Here is a 23,232-nt window from a genome sequence, read left to right as displayed (position 1 = left end):
CACTCCTTATTTATTTCGCATATCCAACATTATTCAGACCCAACGTTATCCAGACTATCCGCTATCCAGCTATCCAACGCTATTCAGGTCCTCTCTTTTTTGGATAATTGAGACACGATTCTACAAAGAGATTGAACTCGGTTTTTCTCATTTATTAGCCTTTTCCTGCTCTTCTGCACTCTCTTATAAAGTTCACCATTTGACATTTTTTTAATTCCTTCTTATAGCCGTGAAAATACTTCTTAATCCCTGACGGGATATCATTGCCATCAGCTAAACAGCACTAGGATCCCTTGGGATATTTTATGACCTGAACGTGCACTTGAAAAGATAAAAGCAAAAGCATGAAGAATACTTGCCAAGATCAACAGAAAAGGGGCATTTCTTTTTGATAATAGACTTAATAAAGAATTTTTCCTTCAATTTGTTTTGCTGGGATGTGCTTGAGAATGGTTTGTAATGATCCGAATTTTATTTGAAAATGTAATTTTTGCCTAAAAAAGTTTTTAAAAAGAATTAGAAGTTATAGCATTTTACAGAATTAGTGACAAAATTGGAAATTACAGTACAGCATTTTGTCAAAGTGGTACCAATTTGAAGGTGAAAAAACAACCAAGTCCACCATCCCCGATTTCGAAATTACGTTTTTTGATATCCTCATTAAAAAAATCGATTACCATCCTACATTTTCGCGAATTGGCGCCCCTTGTTTCGGGACTACAATTTGATCAGGAACACACTCCAGTATTATATAGATAAATACTTTAAAAAATTCCAGCGGGAAAAGTATATGCAGGATAAGTACCCGGAGAAAAAGCATTTAGTGTATTTTGTCATATAACCTGTCGTTGGTGCTATCCGACTGTATTTTGGCCAAAGATTCTGAATTTCAGTTTAAAATTTAAAAAATAAAAATTTTGTTGCTTATCAGAAATTTTTTAGAAAAAACTTTGAAGGTGTTCCTGCGTTTAACCTGTTACTAATGCTGCATTTTATTTTTATTTTCGCTAATATTATTCAGCTTTGTGGCGCAAAACATATCGGAATGACAGCTTATATCTTTGTGTTCAGCTTTTCCAGGTAAATAGGAAATCATCAATCAGATTCTTGTTTCTTTGCCTCATTTCTGCAGCTCCTACTGATATTAAATAAAAAAAAATTTTTTAACTGAAAGTAAGGAGCGACATTAAAACTTAAAACGAACAGAAATTACTCCGTGTATGAAAGGGGATATTCCTCCCTCAACGTCCCGCTCTTTACGCTAAAGTTTTACTCTTTCTCTCAATTCCACTTTATTAAACAGTAAATAACTTTAGCGTAAAGAGCGGGACGTTGAGGGAGGAACAGCCCCTTTCATACACGAAGTAATTTCTGTTCGTTTTAAGTTTTAATGTCGCTCCTTACTTTTAGTTGAAAAAACTTGTTTTTTTTATTTAATTTCTTAACGTTTTTGAATTAATGCATGTTTTTATTTTGGCTCTCCGCAAATGAATAATTAAAACGAAATTTGCGCATTAATTTTTTTTCGCTAAATGGCTTTCTCTTAGTTTTGATCAGACGATTTTGAGAAAAAGGGTGGGAGAGGAGGCCTAGTTGCCCTCCAATTTTTCGGCTACTTAAAAAGGCAACTAGAATTTTTAATTTTTAACGAACGTTTTTATTAGTAAAAAATATACATAACTTACAAATTAACTTACGTAACGAACTTCTATATTAGTATATTTTTATTATGTATATGAGGGGGTTTGCCCCCTCATTAATACCTCACTCTTTACGCTAAAGCTTTAATTTTGTCCCAATTCTTTAAGATTGACCCCTGAATCACAAAGGCTGTAGAATAAATAGTTGAAATTACTAAAAATACTTTAGCGTAAAGAGCGAGCTATTAAAAAGAGATGGGCCCCCCATATGCGTAATAATATCTGTTCGTTTTAAGTTTTAATGCTGGTCCTAACTTAGTTGAAAAAACTTTTTCATATTTATTTTTTCAATGTTTTTTTTAAAAATGATGCTAGAAGATCCTGCGCCCCCTTCATGGAATTTCTCTTCTCCCATGACAAATTCCTCCAAGAAAAAATCCTCCCACATAGCCCCCTCCCCTCAACCCCCCCTCCAACCAAAAAATCATCCTGAAAAGGTCTATACACTTCCAAATAATCATTACTGTATGTATTCGCTGGTCAAAGTTTGTAACTTGTAGCCCCTCCCCTGGAGACTGCGGGGGAGTAAGTTAGCATAGTTATTATGTTTTTCGACTATGCTAAATCAAATGGCTATCTCAAAGCTTAATCCGTCGACTTTGGGAAAAAACGAGCGTGGGAGGGGGCCTAAGTGCCCTCTAATTTTTCGGTCACTTAAAAAAGGCACTAGAACTTTTAATTTCCGTTATAATGAGCCCCCTCGTGACATTGTAGGACCACTTGGTCGATATGATCACCCCTGAAAAAAAAAAAAACAAAAAACAAACAAATAAATAAACACGCACCCGTGATCGGTCTTCTGGCAAAAGTTCCACATTTTTGTAGATAAGAGCTTGAAACTTCTACAGTAGGCTTCTCTGATACGCTGAATGCGATGATGTGATTTTGTTAAGATCGTATGACTTTTAAGGGGTGTTTTCCCCCTATTTTCCAAAACAAGGAAAAATTTTCTTAGGCTCGTAACATTTGATGAGTAAGGCTAAATTTGATAAAACTTATGTATTTGAAATCAACATAAAAATCCGATTCTTTTGATATATCTATTGGTATCAAAATTCCGTTTTTATAGAGTTTCGTTTTCTATTGAGCCGGGTCGCTCCTTACTACAGTTCGTTACCACGAACTGTTTGATTACCATCATATGATGATTATATTGTTGCTGTACAACCGCCTACTAAATATTAACTTTTCAGCCTGAAAAAGTTGATTTTGGTTGTTTCGATATTTCTTTTGGTCATTTAGCTGTTTCAAAATTATGAAGCTTAGGGCAGTATCATGTTTCGCCAGTGTTGCCACGTTGAACCGTGAAAGTAAATAAGTAAAACTAGTTAGCAAAATTTTGACAAACACTGTCGTTCGTAAAGATTCAAACATCAGTAGTCTGTTGGTTTCCAAAGAGGATTCCACTTTCAGAGGGAAGCCAAACCTTCTCAAGCTGTTTGGTGCCAATTTTTTTAGTTCTTTTTTTTGCTGATTTTTACCCGCGTTTCTTTTCTCAAATTTAACGCTTACTGTTACCAAAAATGCCATTTTGCACACGGAGGTGTTTTCCATTAGAAACTAAATTATCGGTTTTTCCTAATTTTCAAACGAATATATAGTGTATGTAAGTTTCCACTTGACCGAATCAATCAATCAATCAATCAATTTATTTATAACCCATCTACAAAAAGAGGGTGAAACGCCCATAAAAAGAAGTAATAAGAGAAAAAAAGAGAAAAAAAAGCTATAAATAAATACAAATAAACACCAAGAAACAGTTAAATAAATAAAGCTGACCATGGATGAGATACTATCGACATAGAAGAACGAAAATCATGTAGCCTCTTGTCAATAACACATATAGGCGAAACTAGGTCGAATTTATTCATTAAATAACTATTTCTAGTCCAAGGAGGAATTTAGCATAATAAAAATATACTCTACGAACAAACGTTCAGGTTTTATCTTCACTGCCCTTGGTACTTAAATTTTGCTTTCACGAGTCTAAAAGTATGACCATGCATAAAGAGTCTTATTCACACGTCCAGGTTCAGATTAAAGGAGTATTGGTTCTGTGACGGGAAGGGATCGTAGGTTTATACTACCCAAGTTCATAACCAGTATAAAACGCCCTGGGCCACAAATAAGTACTTAAAGCTTTTAAACACCCTAGCTGCTTTCAAATAAGTTCAAATAAGTTAGCTGAATTCTAGAAGACACTGGAGTGAAAAACCTAGAAAGGGTATAAATTATTCTTGCTAGCTTGGACGTACTCCATAAACGTCATATAATATCCTCTTACAAGGCCTGTCTGCCCATTATCGTTTGACCAATCAAAAATACACCAGGGGATAAGCCCTACTAGGTTGAAATCCCATTAATAAGATTGTCAACTGAAATTCCCAAGGTTAGATAACCTTGGGAATCTAGAATAAAATTCCAACCTAATGGAGAGTAAGTTTCATTGTAATTGATCGAATACCCATTAGGTACAAATTTTAAAATTGTACTCGTTTATACCAAGTATATTATTTATATGCTTGGTATAGGATTCGCATTTAGTATTTGACCACCTTCACAAGCCATAAACTGGAATCTCGTGATTCTTTAAGGTATCCTTCATTCATTCGACTTTTTTATTTGTTTTTACGTTTCATTTATATATTATGCATATATATATATATATATATATATATATATATATATGTATATATATATATATATATATATATATATATATATATATATATATATATATATATATATATATATATATATATATATATATATATACATATATATATATATATATATATATATATATATATATACATATATATATATATATATATATATATATATATATATATATATATACATACATATATATATATATATATATATATATATATATATATATATATATATATATATATATATATACATATATATATATATATATATATATATATATATATATATATATATATATATATATATATATATATATATATATATATACATATATATACATATATATACATACATATATATACATACATACACACACATATATATATATATATATATATATATATATATATATATATATATATATATATATATATATATATATATATATATAGTTATAATTTATTAATTTTGTATTAGGTATTCTATACTTGAAGTTGCTTTTTTTCAGTTTGTTTATCATTTTCATTTCAGCAATTTTATCAATGATTTTCGACCTCTCAGCTTTAATAGATATGATGTCAATAGGAACTCTTTTGGCCTACTCCCTTGTTGCGGTTTCAGTCCTTATAATCAGGTAAGATTTATTGAACGGATCAAATGACCTTGAAAAGGAAAGCTGGGGGGCTTGTTATTCAAAACTCAGAATATGAACTGGTTTTCAGGAGATTATGATCCATTTCCTCTTTAAATGGGAGTTTGGGGGAAAATTGCTATGTAGAAATGGAATTTCTTTCCGCTTTTGATATTTTGATGGGACATTCTTTGTGTTTATGGTTCTTAACTTTTTTGGTCGAAGGGAATTTTTTCAATGGGATTTTTTCAGGTAATAGAAAAATAAAAATGAATTCATAATACAATTTTTATTGTTGATGAAAATCGTAGAAACACATCCGGAAGCCTTTATCATCGAAAAAAAGCAAACAGAAACAAACAAATAAACCAACCTAAAATAAAATAAACAAAACATATAAAGGAAAGGGGAATAGAAAAACACAAACTATACAAATACAAAATAACAACAAAAGAAAAGAAAAAGCTTTTTTTCTCAAAGATACCAGTTTTTAGTTTCTTTTGTTTTCTTTGCGTTTTTGCATATAGCATGTGTTTTCTTTCCATTCCAGGGGGGGGGGGGGTACTAGGGCATCGTTAGATCCTACTAAAATTAGAGAAGAGTATCTGAGGATGCATACTCCGATGGCAGAGTCGCAAATCGTGTCTTGATTTCGCTTAGGAGGAAACATTCAGTAATAATGAGTTGACCAATTCCAGCTATATTTGTAGACCAATTATTATTTTACATATGGTGACTCCACTAGAGGTGTTAACTTATTGACTGCTGATAAGAACTGAAACTTATACTGAGTGGGTTTCATTATGAAATCAATTATTGGGTACGGACATTGGTATACGTATTATATGGATAGGAGTATATATTGGTTGACGTATTAACTGCTGATAAGAATTGACACTTATACTGAGTGGGTTTCATTATGAAATCAAGTATTAGAGGAAGCACTTGCCCCGGGCGCAGAAATTTTAGGGCTCAAAATTTCAAATAAATAATCATCATTTTGTAATTTTGAAATTTTATTTGTATTATAACACATTAGAGGGCGCAGTTGGCAGTAAGTATAAGCAAATTGAATCCGCCATTTCAGTTTTTCCCATTTTTTCTCATATAATGTAAGAAAAATCAGATTTAAATAGACGAAAAATTTTGTTAATAAACGTAAATTTTGTTAGTAAATGAAAATTCTGTTAAAATTTGACCGGAAAGTTTTTGAGAAACAGGGCTGATCAAGATTTCGCCCCGGGCGCAAAAGAGGCAAGAACCGCCACTGAGGAGGAGCGTGCGTACCTGTGTTGACCTCCGGTGGCTTAGGGCCGCAGTGAGTTGTTAGTAGTAGGACTAGTAGTAGGAAGTTCTAGGCTTGGTAGAGTTTTTTTTTTCATAAATGAGTTATAAATAACGCTTTTTAAATCCTCTGTTTAAACCTCCTTTAGGCATATATTCTGGGTTATAATTGTCGATTGGATAGCGCTGATTCTAATGCTGCGCTCCCATTTTTGCTATTTAAATCGTGTATGTTCAAATTCTCTGCCGTTCATATGTTTGCTGATGACTTACTAAATTACCCTTTTGTCTTCTATGATTGAGATAATTTTTTTTTCGCTTTAAATTCAAATTTTCAGGTATATCATACTGCATGCCCATGCCCATTTTATGCCCCTATTTCACTGTGGTGGTGGATTAGGGCGTTTATGTGAAGTTAAAGAAGATAACCTAGAATTGTTTTGGAATGAGTTTTGTTGATATTATGCTTACATTAGCTGGTCTCTTTACTTTGCCTTTTTTTTGTATTTGCTTCTATTTAGATGCTGATCATTCAGATTATTTCAAGACGTGCCTACCTTTGTAACCAAAATTGCTTTTTGTCTTCTAGAAATGGGATAACTTCAACCTTGTTCTTACCGTGTTTTACTTTGAATTCAAAAATTTAGAGGCACCAGATTGCTTTTTATGAGCGTACTTTTTGGGGGAAGGGTGTACTTTCAGGTGATTGAAGAAATGTTCCTCAACCATTTCCCCTGTAAATCTTTCATTAAAAATACACTTTTAAGGGAAAGAACAGGTTTTCTTAAAAAAATATACTGAATTTCCTGGTCTCTTTACTTTATATTTTATTTTCGTTCTGTTTTATTTTAATCGTTTTACTAATGTTTGATCATGTAACCATTTAATTTTATTCTGTTTTCAATTTAAAAGTACCAAGGACAGCGATTATTAAATTTGATTGTTTCAATTAGTCAAGTGGAAACTAACACAACCATGCGTATATTAAAAAACTAGGAAAAGTCAGGAACTTAGTTTTTAATGAAAAAGACTTTGGTATCGAGTTATGCAGTTTCTGGTAGAAGCGGCTGCCAAATTAAAAAAAATAAGCCTGAGGAGAAATCAGCCAAAAATAAGCGAAAAACAACCAAACTTCTTAAGAAGATATAGCTTTCCTTTGAAGATATAGTTGTATCTGGCAATCAATAAACTACTAATGTTTTAGTTTTTACGGAAGAAAAACGTTTTCAAACTCAACAAGTTTGTTTTACTTTTTTATTTTCATGGTTCAATGTGGAAACGCCGTATAAAATATGGCTCTGCTCTAAAATAACCATAATTTCTATAATTCCTAAAATAATCAGAAAATCCCAGAAAATCACGTTTCTCTGATATGAATAGAAGTAAGTTGCACTCTGGGGTAAAAAATAGTTTTATTTTGATATCCTAGACACTTTAAATGAAAAAATTAAGGTGGAATTAACTGCATCTTATGCCCTGATTTCAGGGAGGATAATCTGTTAAAGATGCTCCAAACCCCTCCCCTACGTGCAGAAATGTTTCAAGAAGAGAGAAGAGGTTTTCTCGAAATTAAATGTAAATTAGCTGACCCCCCTATCTTATTTCTATTTTTGCTTTGCTGTTCTTTAAATTCTGATTATTCCAGTCCCTTCAAGCTGTGTCGCTCTTATTTTGCTGGTCTCCTCCTTTTAAAATAAGTTTACTTTTTTCTATAAAGTGGGTGTGCTGTCTATTATATTAAATTTTCTATAAATTAATCTATCTATTAATGTAGCTAGTATGTGCTAGAGTTGTTTTAATTAGTTTTTAATTTTCATCAACTGTTTTAGCGGTTTTTATTTCGTTTTTGTTCATTTTTACTTGAAATAAGAATCGAAATTTGGCTCTATTAGACCTTGTGCTAGTCCTTTGAAAATAAAATATTTGCTTATCTTCCCTAGCTTCAACTTTTTCTCTCATTTTCGTTTAAATCAATTTTTTTTTTAGGTTTACACATGATGCTGATGAAGACGGCAAGCTCTTCAATTCTAACAATGAACATGATCATAAAGACAATTCGGAATGCCTCTCAGCGGATTTTCTTGGCAGTACTACCAATCGGAGTCAGAAAAAAGCTTATATTTTGATCGGATCGTATTGTAAGCACCGGTTTCTCGCTAACCATATACTAGCTAGACCAGAGACTATGGGTACATTCCAGATGTCTATTTTTGATAATTATTATTAATTATTTGTCATTTCTTTCATCGTAAAAATAACTCAAAACTAAAAATTCTACCCCTCAAATGCTCATAGTAAGCTAAAGGTTTTTACATTTTAGTTTTTTTTCTACACTTACAATACAAAGAACAGACATAATGTTTTCATCGTCATGTGTTTTGGATAGATAATTGTTTGGGTAGATAGATTGATAATTGATATAAATAATAATTGCAATAAACAATTAATGATAATTGCCTTCTGGAACACACAATATGCTCTTTAGATTGATTTTAGTCATGGAAGAATTGAGCAATGTTCATCGATACCGACAGAATGTTCCTTGATAAGGTTTGAATGTAAAAATCCAAAGTAACCCTTACTAACCTTTACTAACCCTTACTATTTGATTGCATACTATTTGGAATTTTACACATATTGACACTTTTTAATGCAAATGAATTTTTTAATGCTCTTGAGGGAGTTTTGAATAGTCTTCTTAACAATCTTAAGCAATCTAGGTAAGTTTATAAAACAGTTCATTTAAGCCATGCAGTCATGGCTATATCCAGGGGGGTGGGGTGAACTCAGTTCAAACCTTTGTCTGACTTCTATAAAAGAAATAAAATACATGTAAATTTAAAACGAACAGAAATTATTATGTATATGAGGAGGGAGGTCGCCCGCTCGTCAATACCTCGCTCTTTACGCTAAAGCTGTTTTTAGAAGTGTTTAAAGAGCTTTTTATTCTAATTAACGTTTGTGATTCAGGAGTAAATATTAAAGAATTGGGACAAATTTTGAACTTCAGCGTAAAGAACGAGATATTGAGGAGGAGGCGGCCCCCCTTATATACGCAATAATTTCTGTTCGTTTTAATTTTTAATGTTGCCCTTTACTTTCAGATGAGAAAACTTGTTTTTTTTTTCATATAATTATTAGTAAAGACGGTGGATGCAGTGGATGTGTTAAAAGTAGAACAGCCAATGCCCAGGGTGCTTTCTCACAGTGGAAAAAAGTTTGGAAGAATAGGAAGATAAGTCTGTGAGCAAAGATTAGAATATTGGAAGCTACAATGACAGCAGTGGCTAAGTTTGGTTCTGAAGCTTGGACGCTCCGGAAAACGGTGGAATATATGCTAAATGTCTTTCCAGAGAAATTGCCTTTGCATTTTAAATATCCGACTGACTGACCATATCTCAAACAGTAGGCTGTACGAAAATTCTAGTTCAACCCCCCTTTCTAGGGCTATAATTAGAGAAAACTCTAGGGTAATTTCTGGGGATGAAGGATGACAGATTGCTAAAGATTGTCCTTTTCGACCCACCGTCTAGGGCGAAGTGAAAAGCAGGTCGTCCCCAGTTGCAGTGGGAGGACGTCGTAAGGGAAGATTTAAAGAAAATGAGAACATCCTTGGAGGGTGTAAAGAGGAAGCTTTGAATAAATTGGGATGGGTGAGGAGTGTCTGTAGCTGTGTTGGCCTCAGGCGGTATGGTGCACCAGTGTGATGTTAGCAGTAGTAGTACTAATGCACAAAAATATCACTACGAATAAAAAAAGAATCTGAAACCTAAATTATGACAGCATTTCTTTAGAATTGAGCTACATTAATAAACTGAGTCGCCTGGGAGTGATCGTGGGGTATATAAACGAAGACAGTTTTGTGGGTTCTAAGTTAAACTCCAAGTCCAATTTTGAAAATGTCATTAAAAACCTTTGGGATTGTTTCTGATGCAATTTATTTCACATTTCAATCGACTGTTGCACGAAACTTTGGAGAAATTAAACATTCCTTCCTACCTATTTCTACGTTAATTACTGCATAATTACTACGGTAATTGCTGCATAAGTACCTAATAAATTTTGAGACAATTATTAACAAAGGCTGTGGATAAGAACAAGGTTACGATGAGTTGCTCTCATTCCTTCAACTCTGGCAGGATCACATTCTCTCAGGATGATGCCTACATAAAGATGAATTCATGAATACGGTGATTTTGTATCTAAAAGGGGTATATTTTAGAAAGCTGTGATATATTATTCTAGTATATTGTATAATTGCAGTTCATTTGTATTTTAATTCTCATTTGGTAGGGAATAGCTGCCCTTGTGGGAATATATGGCTGTAGTCCTGATTTGTTCGTTTGTAACGTTTCTAATATCTTGCCTATCTCTTTTTGGCTTCTCTCCTTACATCGACTCTCTTTCACTTTAGAAATATATTTCGTTATATATATCATTCATTATATACTTATCATTCATTACATACTTATTATTCATTACATATTTACTATTCATTATATTAAATATTTATTTTATATATAATATTGTATATTATTTATTATATTTATATTTTTAAATATATTTTTGCCCTCTACTTAAAGTAAGATGGCAACATTTCTATAATTTTCATTTATTTGGCTCTACTAATTTCTTCGAAACGTAAAAGAAAGTTCGTAATTGCTATAATGTAAACATTCAGGCGATTATTATTAGTTGTCCCTTGAGGTACATTCCTCTAATGGATGTGAAGGTAGACTAGGATGGTTCTTTGAGAAGATGACCCTTTTTTTTTACTTTAGAAGAATATTTCTTTCTCTGCTCTCTCCTTGGGAAAGATACAAGTTCCAATACTTAAACGTTTCTCAAATGGTACCTGGGTTCACTCTAATAAACATAACCGTATTCCTAGACTAAAATGCGTGCGAACACACCAGTTCAAAAAAAAAAATATCAATTCAATTTATGAATTTTTTTATTGCCCTTTTTGCTTTATGACAATAACCAAATGATGTAAATGACAATGACAGTAAACAAATGACATTAGTAAATGTCATTGAAAAATGAGAACTTATTAATATTGCTCAAGGGACAATTTAATTTACCCAGAGGAGAACAAACTAATTTAAGTTTGTTGAGGAATGCATCAGCCAAAATACATATTTCTTAGCTTTGTAATTTGCAAATTTTATTGAACGACCTCCTGCATTTTCTTTGTACGGACAACTTACCAAGTTTATTTTTTTTCTAATTTTTGAGGCTCTTGTGTTAAACAAAGATATATATCTCTTGTATCTAAAACAGGGTTCCCTTGGCCGGGAGGGTATACACTGTTGGAGGGGTGATTATGAATTTTCGTTGTGATTTAGGAAGAGTAATTACCTAATATGGTACATATATAAAGAAGGGGGAAGGGTAAGACTGATAAAAAACGAAGTGGTACAGACCACAAAAAGATTTGGAAATCCCTAATGTGATGAAATGAGTTCTGTCCAGTAGTGAAGAAAGCTGAGAAGCGTTAGAAAAAAAAAATCCTGATTACTTCTATGGAGAACAATTCAAATTTCAGGTATTTTTCTGCCCAGATTGATACGGGTATCAACGACTTTTTACACTCATTCTCCTTTTTTTGGTGCTTTTCTGTCTTCTTCTTACGTCTTTCGAATATAAAGAGTAAAATCATGAATGCTTTCTCTTTTGTCCTGGTTTAAATTCTATTTGTAATCTGTAGAGCTAACAGGGAAAAGACTAAAAACAAATAAACTGAGAAGCAAAAAAGGAAGCTACTCCCCGTGGAGACATTTTCCAAGAAAGATTGAGAAGAAAGACTAGAGAAATAAGTAGAAAAATAATCCCAGCTGCTGTGATGAGAGGGATTCATTTGGGCATAAAAAGTTTTAGGTTAGATTATTTATGCTAGATTTTTTTTGAAGTATTAGTTTGATGCAGACATATTCATGCAACAGCAACACATAGAAATTTATGAATATGAAAATTTATTGCTTGTATGATGTTATATGTTTTTGTTTGTCTTTGTATTTTTAATGTTGTCTAATACTACCTATGTACCCTTTGTCATCCTTACTTTGTTGTCTTGATGACAATGTTACTTTGTCATCCTTACTTTTTCATCTTGATGACAATGTTACTTTCTCATCCTTACTTTGTCATCTTGATGACAATGTTACTTGGTCATCCTTACTTTGTCATACCTTTGTTATACTACCATTTGTGATCCTTTGAATAGCTGTAAAATGGATGTTTGGCAACGCTTCTTTTTAAACTGACTTCCAATTAGCTCAGTTAATAGTGGTAAGGTGAATTAATGGAAACGCAAATCACAAAAAATTTAGTAGGTTATTTGTGTTTATTCTCGTTCAATTCAGTGAGCACGTAAATTTCTTAACGTAATCCAAATATTATAAATGAAATAAAATGATAAAATGAAATCAGAAATCTGGAAAAAAATTCTTCTATCTTGACTACTTAAGTCCCATCAGTCCTTGAAGGTCTTCTAGGGGACTCTTTCTTCGTAATGGTGTGGATGTGCCTTCTGTATGCCTCATTGTTTTCTGCTAGATGGAAAAGGTTCTAGAGGCGGTTAAATTCGAAGTTATATTTCCACCTCTTTGGGGGACAACTTTGGTTGTAAGAAAAGTGAATTTGGCCTTCGAAGATCATTTTGAAATTGGTACAATAGAAAAATAGGTCTGTCTAATGGCAGAAAAATTAAAAGTAAAGAAATAAAAGTTTCAGAAAAAAAGAGTAAAAACAAGTAAATAATGAGGACTCATTGGTATTTCATTATCGTTTTTCGTTATAACGATGGTGACGACACCTAATGATGCTTCACCAAATATTTTTTTTTTTATGAAAATGAGTTTTTATGAATAGTATTAATTAGATTTTGAATTATATTATATTTTATTTTTATTGATCTTGAGAGACTCCATCCAATGGGCACTTTCAAGCAAAGAGTAAAACAAAATTATAAAGAAATAAGTCTAGTTTTTCGACTCTCCATTTCTTGATGAAAATCGCCTGTAATTAGTTCTGAAACTTTACATGTTTTTCTCAAAGCAAAAATGTTTTTACTTGGAAGTATTTTTATGCGACAGCAATACAAAATAGCTCTAAAACAATGCCTCTGTATTGAACTGACATGTAGAGCTGCGTTTTTTCCTCGATGTCGAGACCTGGGTACCTAAGCATCTTATTACATCTCGTGCTTAGGGTACCTTTCTAACCAACAAAAAATGTGTGGTTCGAGTGCTTGAAAGTTATCGGTACACCTTATTAGCACGCTCTCTCCAATATCAGTCGACAATAATCTCTTCTGGTTAGCCAGTGCATTTACCACCTAAGAAACGAGAAATGTTACATGATCGAGGAACAATAAGACCGCTGACCTATGTGTACAATTTCTGAGCTACTAAAACATGAAGACTCTGCCATAATGATTGCTCTTCAGGTCCTATTCTCTATTGTTTTGGTAACAGATGAAGTTTCTAAAGAATGGTAGAGAGGAGTTATCATACCCTTGTGGAAAAGAACTGACAGCATAAGTGCGCTATCTACCTTAGGAATTGCACTTCTGGCTTCACCTAGGGAGTTTTTCTGAATGGTCGTAATAGTTTCGATCCGATTGAGTTGGAGGTGCTTTGGAACACTATGCAGTCCTTTGGCCAGCCTGGTCAGACCAGACTTTTCAAAGCAATATACTACAAGACTGAAAGCCGTGCTCATCTTAATGGTCGACGGCAAGTCATATATCTGTAGTGGTTTGGCAAGGATGTTCAGTCGTGCCTGAACTTTTAAACGCTATAGCAGACCCCATCATGACTGAGAAAATTTCATGCCTTTTATTTGGGTTTGAGTTTTTATTCTTAGACGCTGAATTTTGTGGTGTTTTTGTACTTTTTGGCCTCCCGCCACAGTCCCAACATTCCAAGCCATTGACGTTGTGAGAAAACAATAATAGGAAGCCTGAAATGATTTGAGCTCTAGAGCAATTAGCAGCTACTACATACAGCTGAATGGGTATTTTTCACATAGTATAGCCCTGTGCATCCCGTGATGGCGCATCTACCTCTGCAGAATACCATCTCATCTACTTGTAACTTTGATCTACCTTAAGTCGGTTGGAATCGATGGCGTGACTGATCGAAAGGATACTACTTTTGCTACTACTGCTATTACTACTATTAACTGCCTAAGCAAGTGAAGATGCCCCCTTGCTCGATTTTCTCGTTACCCAGCATTCTCTCGTCAACCTACTTACTCCTAGTCTTAGCGACTTAATTTTCTTAACATTAATTTTCAAACATATTCTTGCACTCTGAACTCTCAAAGCCCCCAGAAAAATATTTATTTGCTAACATTTTTATCTAGGACACTCAAATTTACCCCATAATCTAAGGCTAGGTTATGCTTTTCCGCTTGATTCCTTGCTCCGGAATAGCCTTTGTTGTGCTGGTCTAAAAACTATTCCGAATACCTGATAGAATGTCGAAGAGCGACATTCGGTACTAGTAACCATGCACGTACACAGGGTTTGGCTCAGCCAGTTTCTTTAGACACCTCTTACTCAATATCCCAAAAAATATTTTCTTTTATTATCCCCCCCTCCATGCGAAAAAATTATCTCCGTGCCTGCTATTGGCACACTGAAGCTGTTGGTGAAGCCTGACATCATTCTCCACTGTGGGTGATGCGTGACAAGAGATTTAATTCATAGTAAGTAGGTCATCGTGACGAAGAAAACTAAAAAGATACACAGTTTAAGACTCTTCCTCAACAAATTACGATAAAATTTGTATCATTATGGCTGTTGACATACTGTCCAACATTTTTTATAGTCATGTTCATTTTCTGCAGCCCCCAAAACCAAATAACAATAAATTTTTTTCTAGTAATTATTATGAACTGTATTTTCGCTTCTATTTTCCTCCACTTTGAAGTGAATTCAACCCATTTAACCATGCTGATTTTAATATGTTTATCATGTAAAATAAAGCCATCGGGTGACCTTATGGGTTTTAGTTTTCGAATGACTGGATTAAAAAAAAAAGCAGTTTTTATTATATGAATATTTGCTGATTGAAAAAATCAGTGTTACTATATTATCTCTATTTTATATATGATATCTATCTATCGGTTCTACTATATCTTATGTAAAGATAGTTACATTATTCCTAAGTGATAGTTATGTTACTCCAGAAACGAATTTTCAGCAAAATTATCTCCTGTTTTCATTCCTTTTTTAAGAATCCTGTCTAAGCACATGCATATTAATAACAACAATAATAATTGTATTAATAACTCGACTTAGAATTAACGGAAAAGACGAAGCACAAACAAGAAAAGAAAAAAAGGAAAAGCAAATTTTGACAATAAATATACACAGACAAAAGCAAACTACCTGCTAACACATCTGTTTTACAAGATACACGAACAAATAAACGTTCAAATAGGGATAAATCCTAATTTAAAAGTTCAAAAAGGATACGTAATCTAAGGTGTTACGTCGAAAATAAGATCGACGCACTAGTGGTCCAGTATATTACCTCATCTGACCCTCCCAGAGGCTCAATCATTTTATATTTCGCCACCATATGACGGTTTCAAACAAAGTGCTAAATAAGGAGTGACTCGGCGCAATAGTAACTGAAACTCTAAAGAATTGAATCTTGATAGCAATTTATGCATCAAAAGATTTGTTTTTATGCTGATTTCAAATATTTAAAATTCCAAATATACAATTAAACTCAACGTTACCATTCAAATGCTGTGAGCATGAGACAATTTTCCTAATTTTCAGAAAAGGGGGGAAATACCCCCAAAAAGTCAAGTGACCTTTCTGGAAATCACACCGTCAGATTCAGCGTGTTAGAGAACTGTGCTTTCGAGATTTCAACTTCTTACCTACAAAAATATGGAAAGTTGTTTATTTTGCCAAAAGTAAGAAAACGGATACGTGTTTATGTGTTTTTTTTTATGGTACTTGGTATTTACCAAGTGACATATAGCGATCGCAATTTCTGTCTGTCTGTCGGTCCCGGTTTTGCTAGTTCGGGCATTTCCAGATAAGCTAGGACGATGAAAGTTGGTAGGCGTATCAGGGACCAGACCAGATTAAATTGTAAATGGTCTCTTCCCTGATTCGAACATCTGGGGGGGGGGGGGTGGAGGGACGATTAATTCGGAAAAATTAGAAAAATGAGGTATTTTTAATTTACGAATGGGTGTTCGGATCTTAATGAAATTTGATACTTAGAAGGATTTCGTGTCTCAGAGCTCTTATTTTAAATCTCGATCGTATATGGTGATATTGGGGGGAGTTGGAGGGGGAAACGGAAAATCTTGGAAAACGCTTAGAGTGGAGAGATCGGGATGAAACTTGGTGGGAAGAATAAGCACAAGTCCTAGATACATGATTGACCTAACCGGACTGAATTCGCTCTTTTTGGGGGAGTTGGGGGTCCAGTGGTTTGGCGAGTTTGGTGCTTCTGGACGTGCTAGGACGATGAAAATTGGCAGGTGTTTCAGGGACCTGAACAAATTGACTTGATAAGAGTCGTTTTCCCCGATTCGGCCATCTGGGGGGCTGAAGGGAGAGGAAAAATTAGAAAAAATGAGGTATTTTTTACGTACGAATGGGTGATCGGATCTTAATGAGTTTTGATATTTAGGAGGACCTCGTGTCTCAGGGCTCTTATTTTAAATCCCAACTGGCATTGAGTTTCTGATTTTCCTTTTAAATCGGTGTAAGAATTTAGCAAAATTCTTAGAATTTTGCTAGAGATCATGCCATATGAGCTCTTGGGTCTTCTGACCTCGTCACAAGTGCCATACGAGCTCTTAGCTCTTGTTTTTCTGAGAAAAGGTGACATGTGAATATGGCACTTGAAAAAGCCACAATGATTCACAAACATTTAATACATTGCATATCTTTAAATAAGTTTTATTTTGTAGTTAACATCTACCAAAGAATTTTTCCACTTTGGTGAGTATAGTTTCAATTTCAAGCTGTTCTTTTCTTCTTTTTTTTTTGGCTTGAATTTTTTTAATTTTATAATTGTCTTCTTGCTTTTTTTGCTCGTGATGCAGAAAGACGAACCAATGCTTAACTCGGTGTGATTGTTAATTTTTTTTTATTTCTTTCAGGTCTTTTGTGTCTTGGTCTTGCCCTTATTCTTGTCCTGGGTGAAACAAAATTACAAGCTGGTGATGTCGGAATTGCCGTTGGCACAGCAATAATTGCCGCTCTTTTAGCCATCAACTTGGCCTGGCTAGCATGGCAACCAAGATCCAAAAGGACTGTATACTTCATGGTAATTTTTGGTTTATATTCACTTTCGTTTAAAAACCCTTTATGGCACTAGGCCAAGAGAGGAGAGAGGTAATTTTTAAAGGAAATTTGGGAGAAGGTGCTGATATATTTGTTTTTTAATTACATTTCACGCATTATTTAAGTTTTTTGCTCCCTGTGCTAGTTTCAGTATATTATTTTTCTATTCTCCTACAGTTTTAATATATCAAAGGAAGAGGAAAATTGTACTTTTATTTCATAGCTGATATTCAGTTCTATCCATCTACCGAATTGAATTTTTGAAATTTGGTCTCTGGGTTTTTTAAATTAAAAATATTATGAAAATTGTTGAAAAAGGACAATTTTCCTGTTTTTTAAACTAGTTTAGATCCTTCTCTAAGAAAAAGCCCAAATAATCGAATAATTCTGACTCAGTGAACGGATATTTAGATGATATTAGATGAAGAATGGATATTTAGCTGGGAGTGCCAACGATAACTATGTTCGGTGGAAGTAGCTATGATTCGCTCGACTGACCTCTTCTCCGCTTGAACAACCTGGGAAATATACAATTGTGTGTCTGAGTCCAGCTTAAGCCCTTAAAAATTTCAGATCCAGGGTATATTTCCCTCTCATTTCAGTTGTCTTGTTCCTGTGTTAATGTGGTTACGAAATGTTTAACCTTATTCAGTATAAATCAGGGCAAGGAAAGCTTTTCAGTTTTGAAAATAAAATCACAGTTTCAAAGTTTTCTCGTGTGACTTAGCAATTCTAACTACCATCCCCTATGCTATGTCTAAATAGTTGTTAGAATATTTCTTTCCGTTTTTGATTATAGAGAGCCTTTGAATTTGGAAAGGTGTCTACTGATGGTGAAGGATGTCAGAATTTTGTAACAAGGTGCAATATGTGGTCCTAAATAAATTCTTAAACGAGCAAATAAACCTTCAAATGGGGATAAGTCCATGTAGACAGTGAAAACAGACACAAAACAGGACAAAATAATAACTTCTGGTTCGTTCACTAGGTTTATTTGAAAAAGTTAAAAAAACTGGGTTCATCCAAAGTCTTGAGTTCTAAATTTCTTCTTTATTATTGCCTAAATGTAAGTTGAATTCCTAATGAAGGGGAACAATCTTCTTCTTCTAATTACAAAAGGATTGTTTTCGAATGGGCGGTGTGGTCTTGGAGAAAAAAAAATATTTAATTGAAGGTATTACGTCGGCAATGCGTCGTATATATGGGGAGATAATTTTTTTAGGCAGTGTGGTGTTGAAGAAAAAATACCTAGTTGAAGGTGATGCGTCGAAAAGACGTCGTATATATGGGGAGATGTTTTTTTAGGCAGTGTAGGTTGGAGAAAAAAAAACCTAATTGAAGGTATTACGTCGGAAATGCGTCGTATACATGGGGAAAGATATTTTTTTAGGCAGTGTGGTGTTGAAGAAAAATTGAAGGTGATGCGTCGAAAAGACGTCGTATATATGGGGAGATGTTTTTTTTAGATAGTGTAGGTTGGAGAAAAAAAACCTAATTGAAGGTATTACGTCGGATATGCGTCGTATATATGGGGAGATATTTTTTCTAGGCAGTGTGGTGTTGAAGAAAAAATACCTAGTTGAAGATGATAGGTCGGAAATACGTCGTATATATGGGGAGATATTTTTTTTAGGCAGTATGGTCTTGGGGAAAAAAATACCTAGTTGAAGGTGATACGTCAAAGATACGTCGTATATATGGGGAGATGTTTTTTATTTAGGCAGTGTGGTCTTGGAGAAAAAACAATACCCAATTGAAGGTATTACGTCGAGAATAAATACATTCTTCATGCTATAGTATGTTATTTCGAGCTTTAATTTATTTTTTTATAGGTACCACTCGTCCCATTGATACCCTGTTTAAGCATTCTGATCAATATATATCTGATGATGCGGCTATCGACGGCTACTTGGATTCGGTTTGGAGTTTGGATGCTGGTTGGTAAGGTTTTATTTATGATTCAGTAGGCTAAACTAGTATAGAGGCATTGTAGTAATACTGCCGAATTCTCTCATTATCCCGGAGCATACGGAGTATCTGGGTAGCCCCCATGGATACGGCCCTGGCTTTAACATTAATATCTTTGAAAAAACAAAAACCCATCTTCTCTTTTCTCAGCGGTATTATATTTTGAAACTTTCAAATAAGTAGCCTGTATAAAATTCGATTTCAAATGTCACACACCGTTATTTTTACTTTAGATAATTGCCATTTATTTAAAGCTTTACTTTTTACTTTAATATAATAACCAGTGAGTGGTTTTCTACTATTTTACTTCTGCAAATTGATTTCACCTACACAAGTTTGCCATACCGCAAAGAGGACGTCCTTCCGTCACAGGAAATCCCTACAGTTGTTAATTTATTATCCAAACTCCTTTCTTTTTTCTAGTAATACCAAAAAGAACACCACTTTGAATACCAGAACACTAATATTTGACGTGAGTTGATCATTTCATGGCAGTTAAACCCAAACCCTTCAAAAAAGTCCGTGGTATAATCCTGCCTTAGATCATATTTCAGGATGATAACCTTGTAATCTATATTGAAATTATTTTATTGATTTTCTTCTAACCTCCTTTAGCTATCCTTGCGGAATCCTGTCCTTTCCTTTAGCTATCCTATCTAACGGAAGTAAGGCTGATATTTATTTTAGAGGAAGATAAAAGTTTATTTAGTTAATCTACTCTATTCCATCAAGTTCGTTTTTTTGGGGCCAAATAAGGTTATTTTCATCTAAGATCGTCGTATATCCAGTGCTGATTTAAGTTCACTGGCCATAGTTTTTCTCAGCCTCAAATTGTATTTACCATCCCTTCCTTGAATCCCAAAATTTCTACTTTCCGAAGTTTTTATCAGTAATTGTATGTCCCTTGACAGCTTTTTCTCACCGTCTTTCTCTTTTAATGCAATTAGAAAGGTTTCCACTTGTCGCCATGAATTTTTCTTTCGTTTTTCGGATATTGACTAGTAATGTAGTTTTTCCTTTTTCTATTTTTGTTGCAAAATTTTATTTTCTATCGTTTTATTTTAACTTTGAAAAGTGCTAGCATGTTAAAAAACTATTTTCTAACAGAATTGTGAGACAGTTTACCTGAAACTTTTTATTCGTGTCAGCGGAAATATATGTTAAGAAGAAATACAACTCTTTAATATATTGTATATATATATATATAAATATATATATATATATATATATATATATATATATATATATATATATATATATATATATATATATATATATATATATATATATATATATATATATATATATATATATATATATATATATTTTGCTGAAATTCAAATTCAGGCATTTGTTATATGCATACTGCGTTTGTGCGGCTGTCGTTTTAAAATAACGAAGAGATGGGTGAGTTTCTACATGTGGGAAGACATGAATTGCCCCCTGGCTTGTCGCATTTAATGATGGGAATATTCTAGTTTGTGAATGAATCTCTATATTCAAGATAATTATATTGCGTGAGAGGCTTTTAAGTTAAATGGTGCAAAAAATAGCTTGAAACTTTATGGGAATCTTGAATAGTTTATGTTTAGTAATTGATGTATTCATATATTAAGAGTAATCAAGGGGCATCATTCACATGATTACCAAAATATGGTATCTCTTTTCTAATGGGCTATAGAGTAAATCTATAAATGTCCTTTTTACTTTAATGTTTTATTATTATCAGATCCAATTAATTACATTTTTGAAATCAGTTGCATCCAAGCTCCTTTAAAAATTTAATAGCAGAGGCTTAACTATCGTAAGAAATTGTAGCATAGACCAACTGTTCAATAAACAACATAGTGTCATCAGCACAGCTTAGATACCAATATACAATTATGAAAACTCCTATCTAGTCCATGAGAAGCTTTTGGTGCAGATGTTTGAACTTGGCGCCTCCTCCAAGCCCGTGCTCCGACACGTAGATTGTACTACAACACCATAGGCGGGAACGCAATTTTGTTTTGTTGCATACACAGCATAGATACCAATATTGCTTATCTAAGCTGTGCTGCCAGTTTCCTGTCTCCAGTCGCTGGCATCGCTACCCCGCACTGTATCCCAGAAATAAATCGAGTTTTCATAACTGTATTGGTATCTAAGCTGTGGTCATCAGTAGTGTCAGATAATTTTCTTAATAATGGCGTTAAAAGATTGTCATTGAGAATGGGCAAGGTTCTGTTATTATTTTGCTTGACTGATTCCTTCGATAGTAAGGTGAAGGCCATGGGCTCCTTCCTGTATGGGTATATGAAAGCCAGTTTGTATCACATCTCACGTCTTATACAAACGTAGCTTATAAAAGCCGCGCAATATTTTATTTAGACTTTAGACTAAATGATTAGACTTTAGACTTTAGACTAGATGCTCTTTAGAATTGTTGTTAAGAATTATGCCATTTTGCACATATTGACGTTGATATATGGACTTGAATTTTTTGTCTTGTTATTTCTTTACCTTTATATCCAGTTTCCCAATCTAATTGGGTGTATTCGTATCCATTAGGGGTATTGGGATTAAATTCTTGCTTGCATACCGGTAATCGATCTCTGCCTACTTATGTAGATGTCAAGATAGTAACCAATACTTTAGGAGGAATTTAGCAATCTGGGAACCTAAAAAAACATCTTTTAGAAAATGATGGAAGGCCCTGATCTTATAGTTTTACTCCCTTATCTTAAAGTTCTTAAGAAATTTCATTGTTGTGGGATTTATAGGTGAGACTTGAAAAAATCAGTTTAGGGAGTCAATTTATTAGGATGAAGGACTAAATGTAAATTTTGACCTTATTCCGATATCTTTGGGAATATCGGGGTTAAGTTCTGCATAAACCACTTATTTGGAAGTCAAATTGGCCACAAATATTGGAAATGTACAATATTAATCTGGAAATCAAGCAAACGGAATATGTGACCATACTGGGTAATCTATTGGGGAATATACGTTTTTTTTAAGTAAGTCCGATTACGACCCTTCAGTTCCTATCAAGGTTCCAAAGCTGATACCGATTTATAACTCATGAGTAATAATTGTCTCAAGCAGGCAAGTGGGCAAGGGATGGGCTTCACCTTTGTTATCGTACAAAAGTGAAGCCCATCCCTTGTTATGAGATTAATAACCGAATCTCAGCTATGGAATCATAGCGAAATTATAAAATAGCATACCAAAACTTATACGGGAATCATATACCTTAATGGGTAATTTTAAATAAATCAAGGTTTCGTAAGATTAGTTATTTAGAGTGCTGCTTGGTTTTTTCCCGGGAGTTTGTGTGTTTTGGGCTTTTATTTTGCTTTTGTTTGGGGTATTACTGCTAGAATTCTTCAGAGTTTCGTCGCTTTCGTTTATGAACAATGGATGCTTAGCTGGGAACCGCTTTGATATTGTAAGTACTAACCTTTTTCAGCTTTTTGTAGTGGTTTGTAGCGTTTAAATAGTTATTGAAAAATTAGCGTGATACGCAGGGATGTACGCATGGGGAGCCTTAGGACCACGCCGTTTCTGAAATCCCAAATTTTATTGATTTTCTCGACTCTTCTTATTCAAATAGCAAATAAAATTGGTTTTTTTTTATTGTTGATCTCCCTAAATATTTTGTC

The 23,232-nt window shown here is 33.7% G+C and overlaps 1 protein-coding gene across 2 annotated transcripts in view; it reads left to right on the top strand.

Moving 5' to 3' along the window:
- The window catches only part of LOC136030444 (cationic amino acid transporter 3-like), an 89,502-nt gene that overhangs the window by 49,111 nt on the left and 17,159 nt on the right, over nucleotides 1-23,232 (top strand). For both annotated transcript variants that reach the window (XM_065709426.1, XM_065709427.1), the window contains exons 9-12: nucleotides 4,908-5,010; nucleotides 8,278-8,429; nucleotides 17,437-17,603; nucleotides 19,453-19,561. In XM_065709426.1, the coding sequence (XP_065565498.1) occupies nucleotides 4,908-5,010; nucleotides 8,278-8,429; nucleotides 17,437-17,603; nucleotides 19,453-19,561 (531 nt within the window). The remainder of the gene's footprint in view (nucleotides 1-4,907; nucleotides 5,011-8,277; nucleotides 8,430-17,436; nucleotides 17,604-19,452; nucleotides 19,562-23,232) is intronic.

Source organism: Artemia franciscana, chromosome 8 (genome assembly GCF_032884065.1).
Source record: "Artemia franciscana chromosome 8, ASM3288406v1, whole genome shotgun sequence".
NCBI lineage: Eukaryota > Metazoa > Arthropoda > Branchiopoda > Anostraca > Artemiidae > Artemia > Artemia franciscana.
This window is presented reverse-complemented; position numbering and strand designations above follow the sequence as displayed.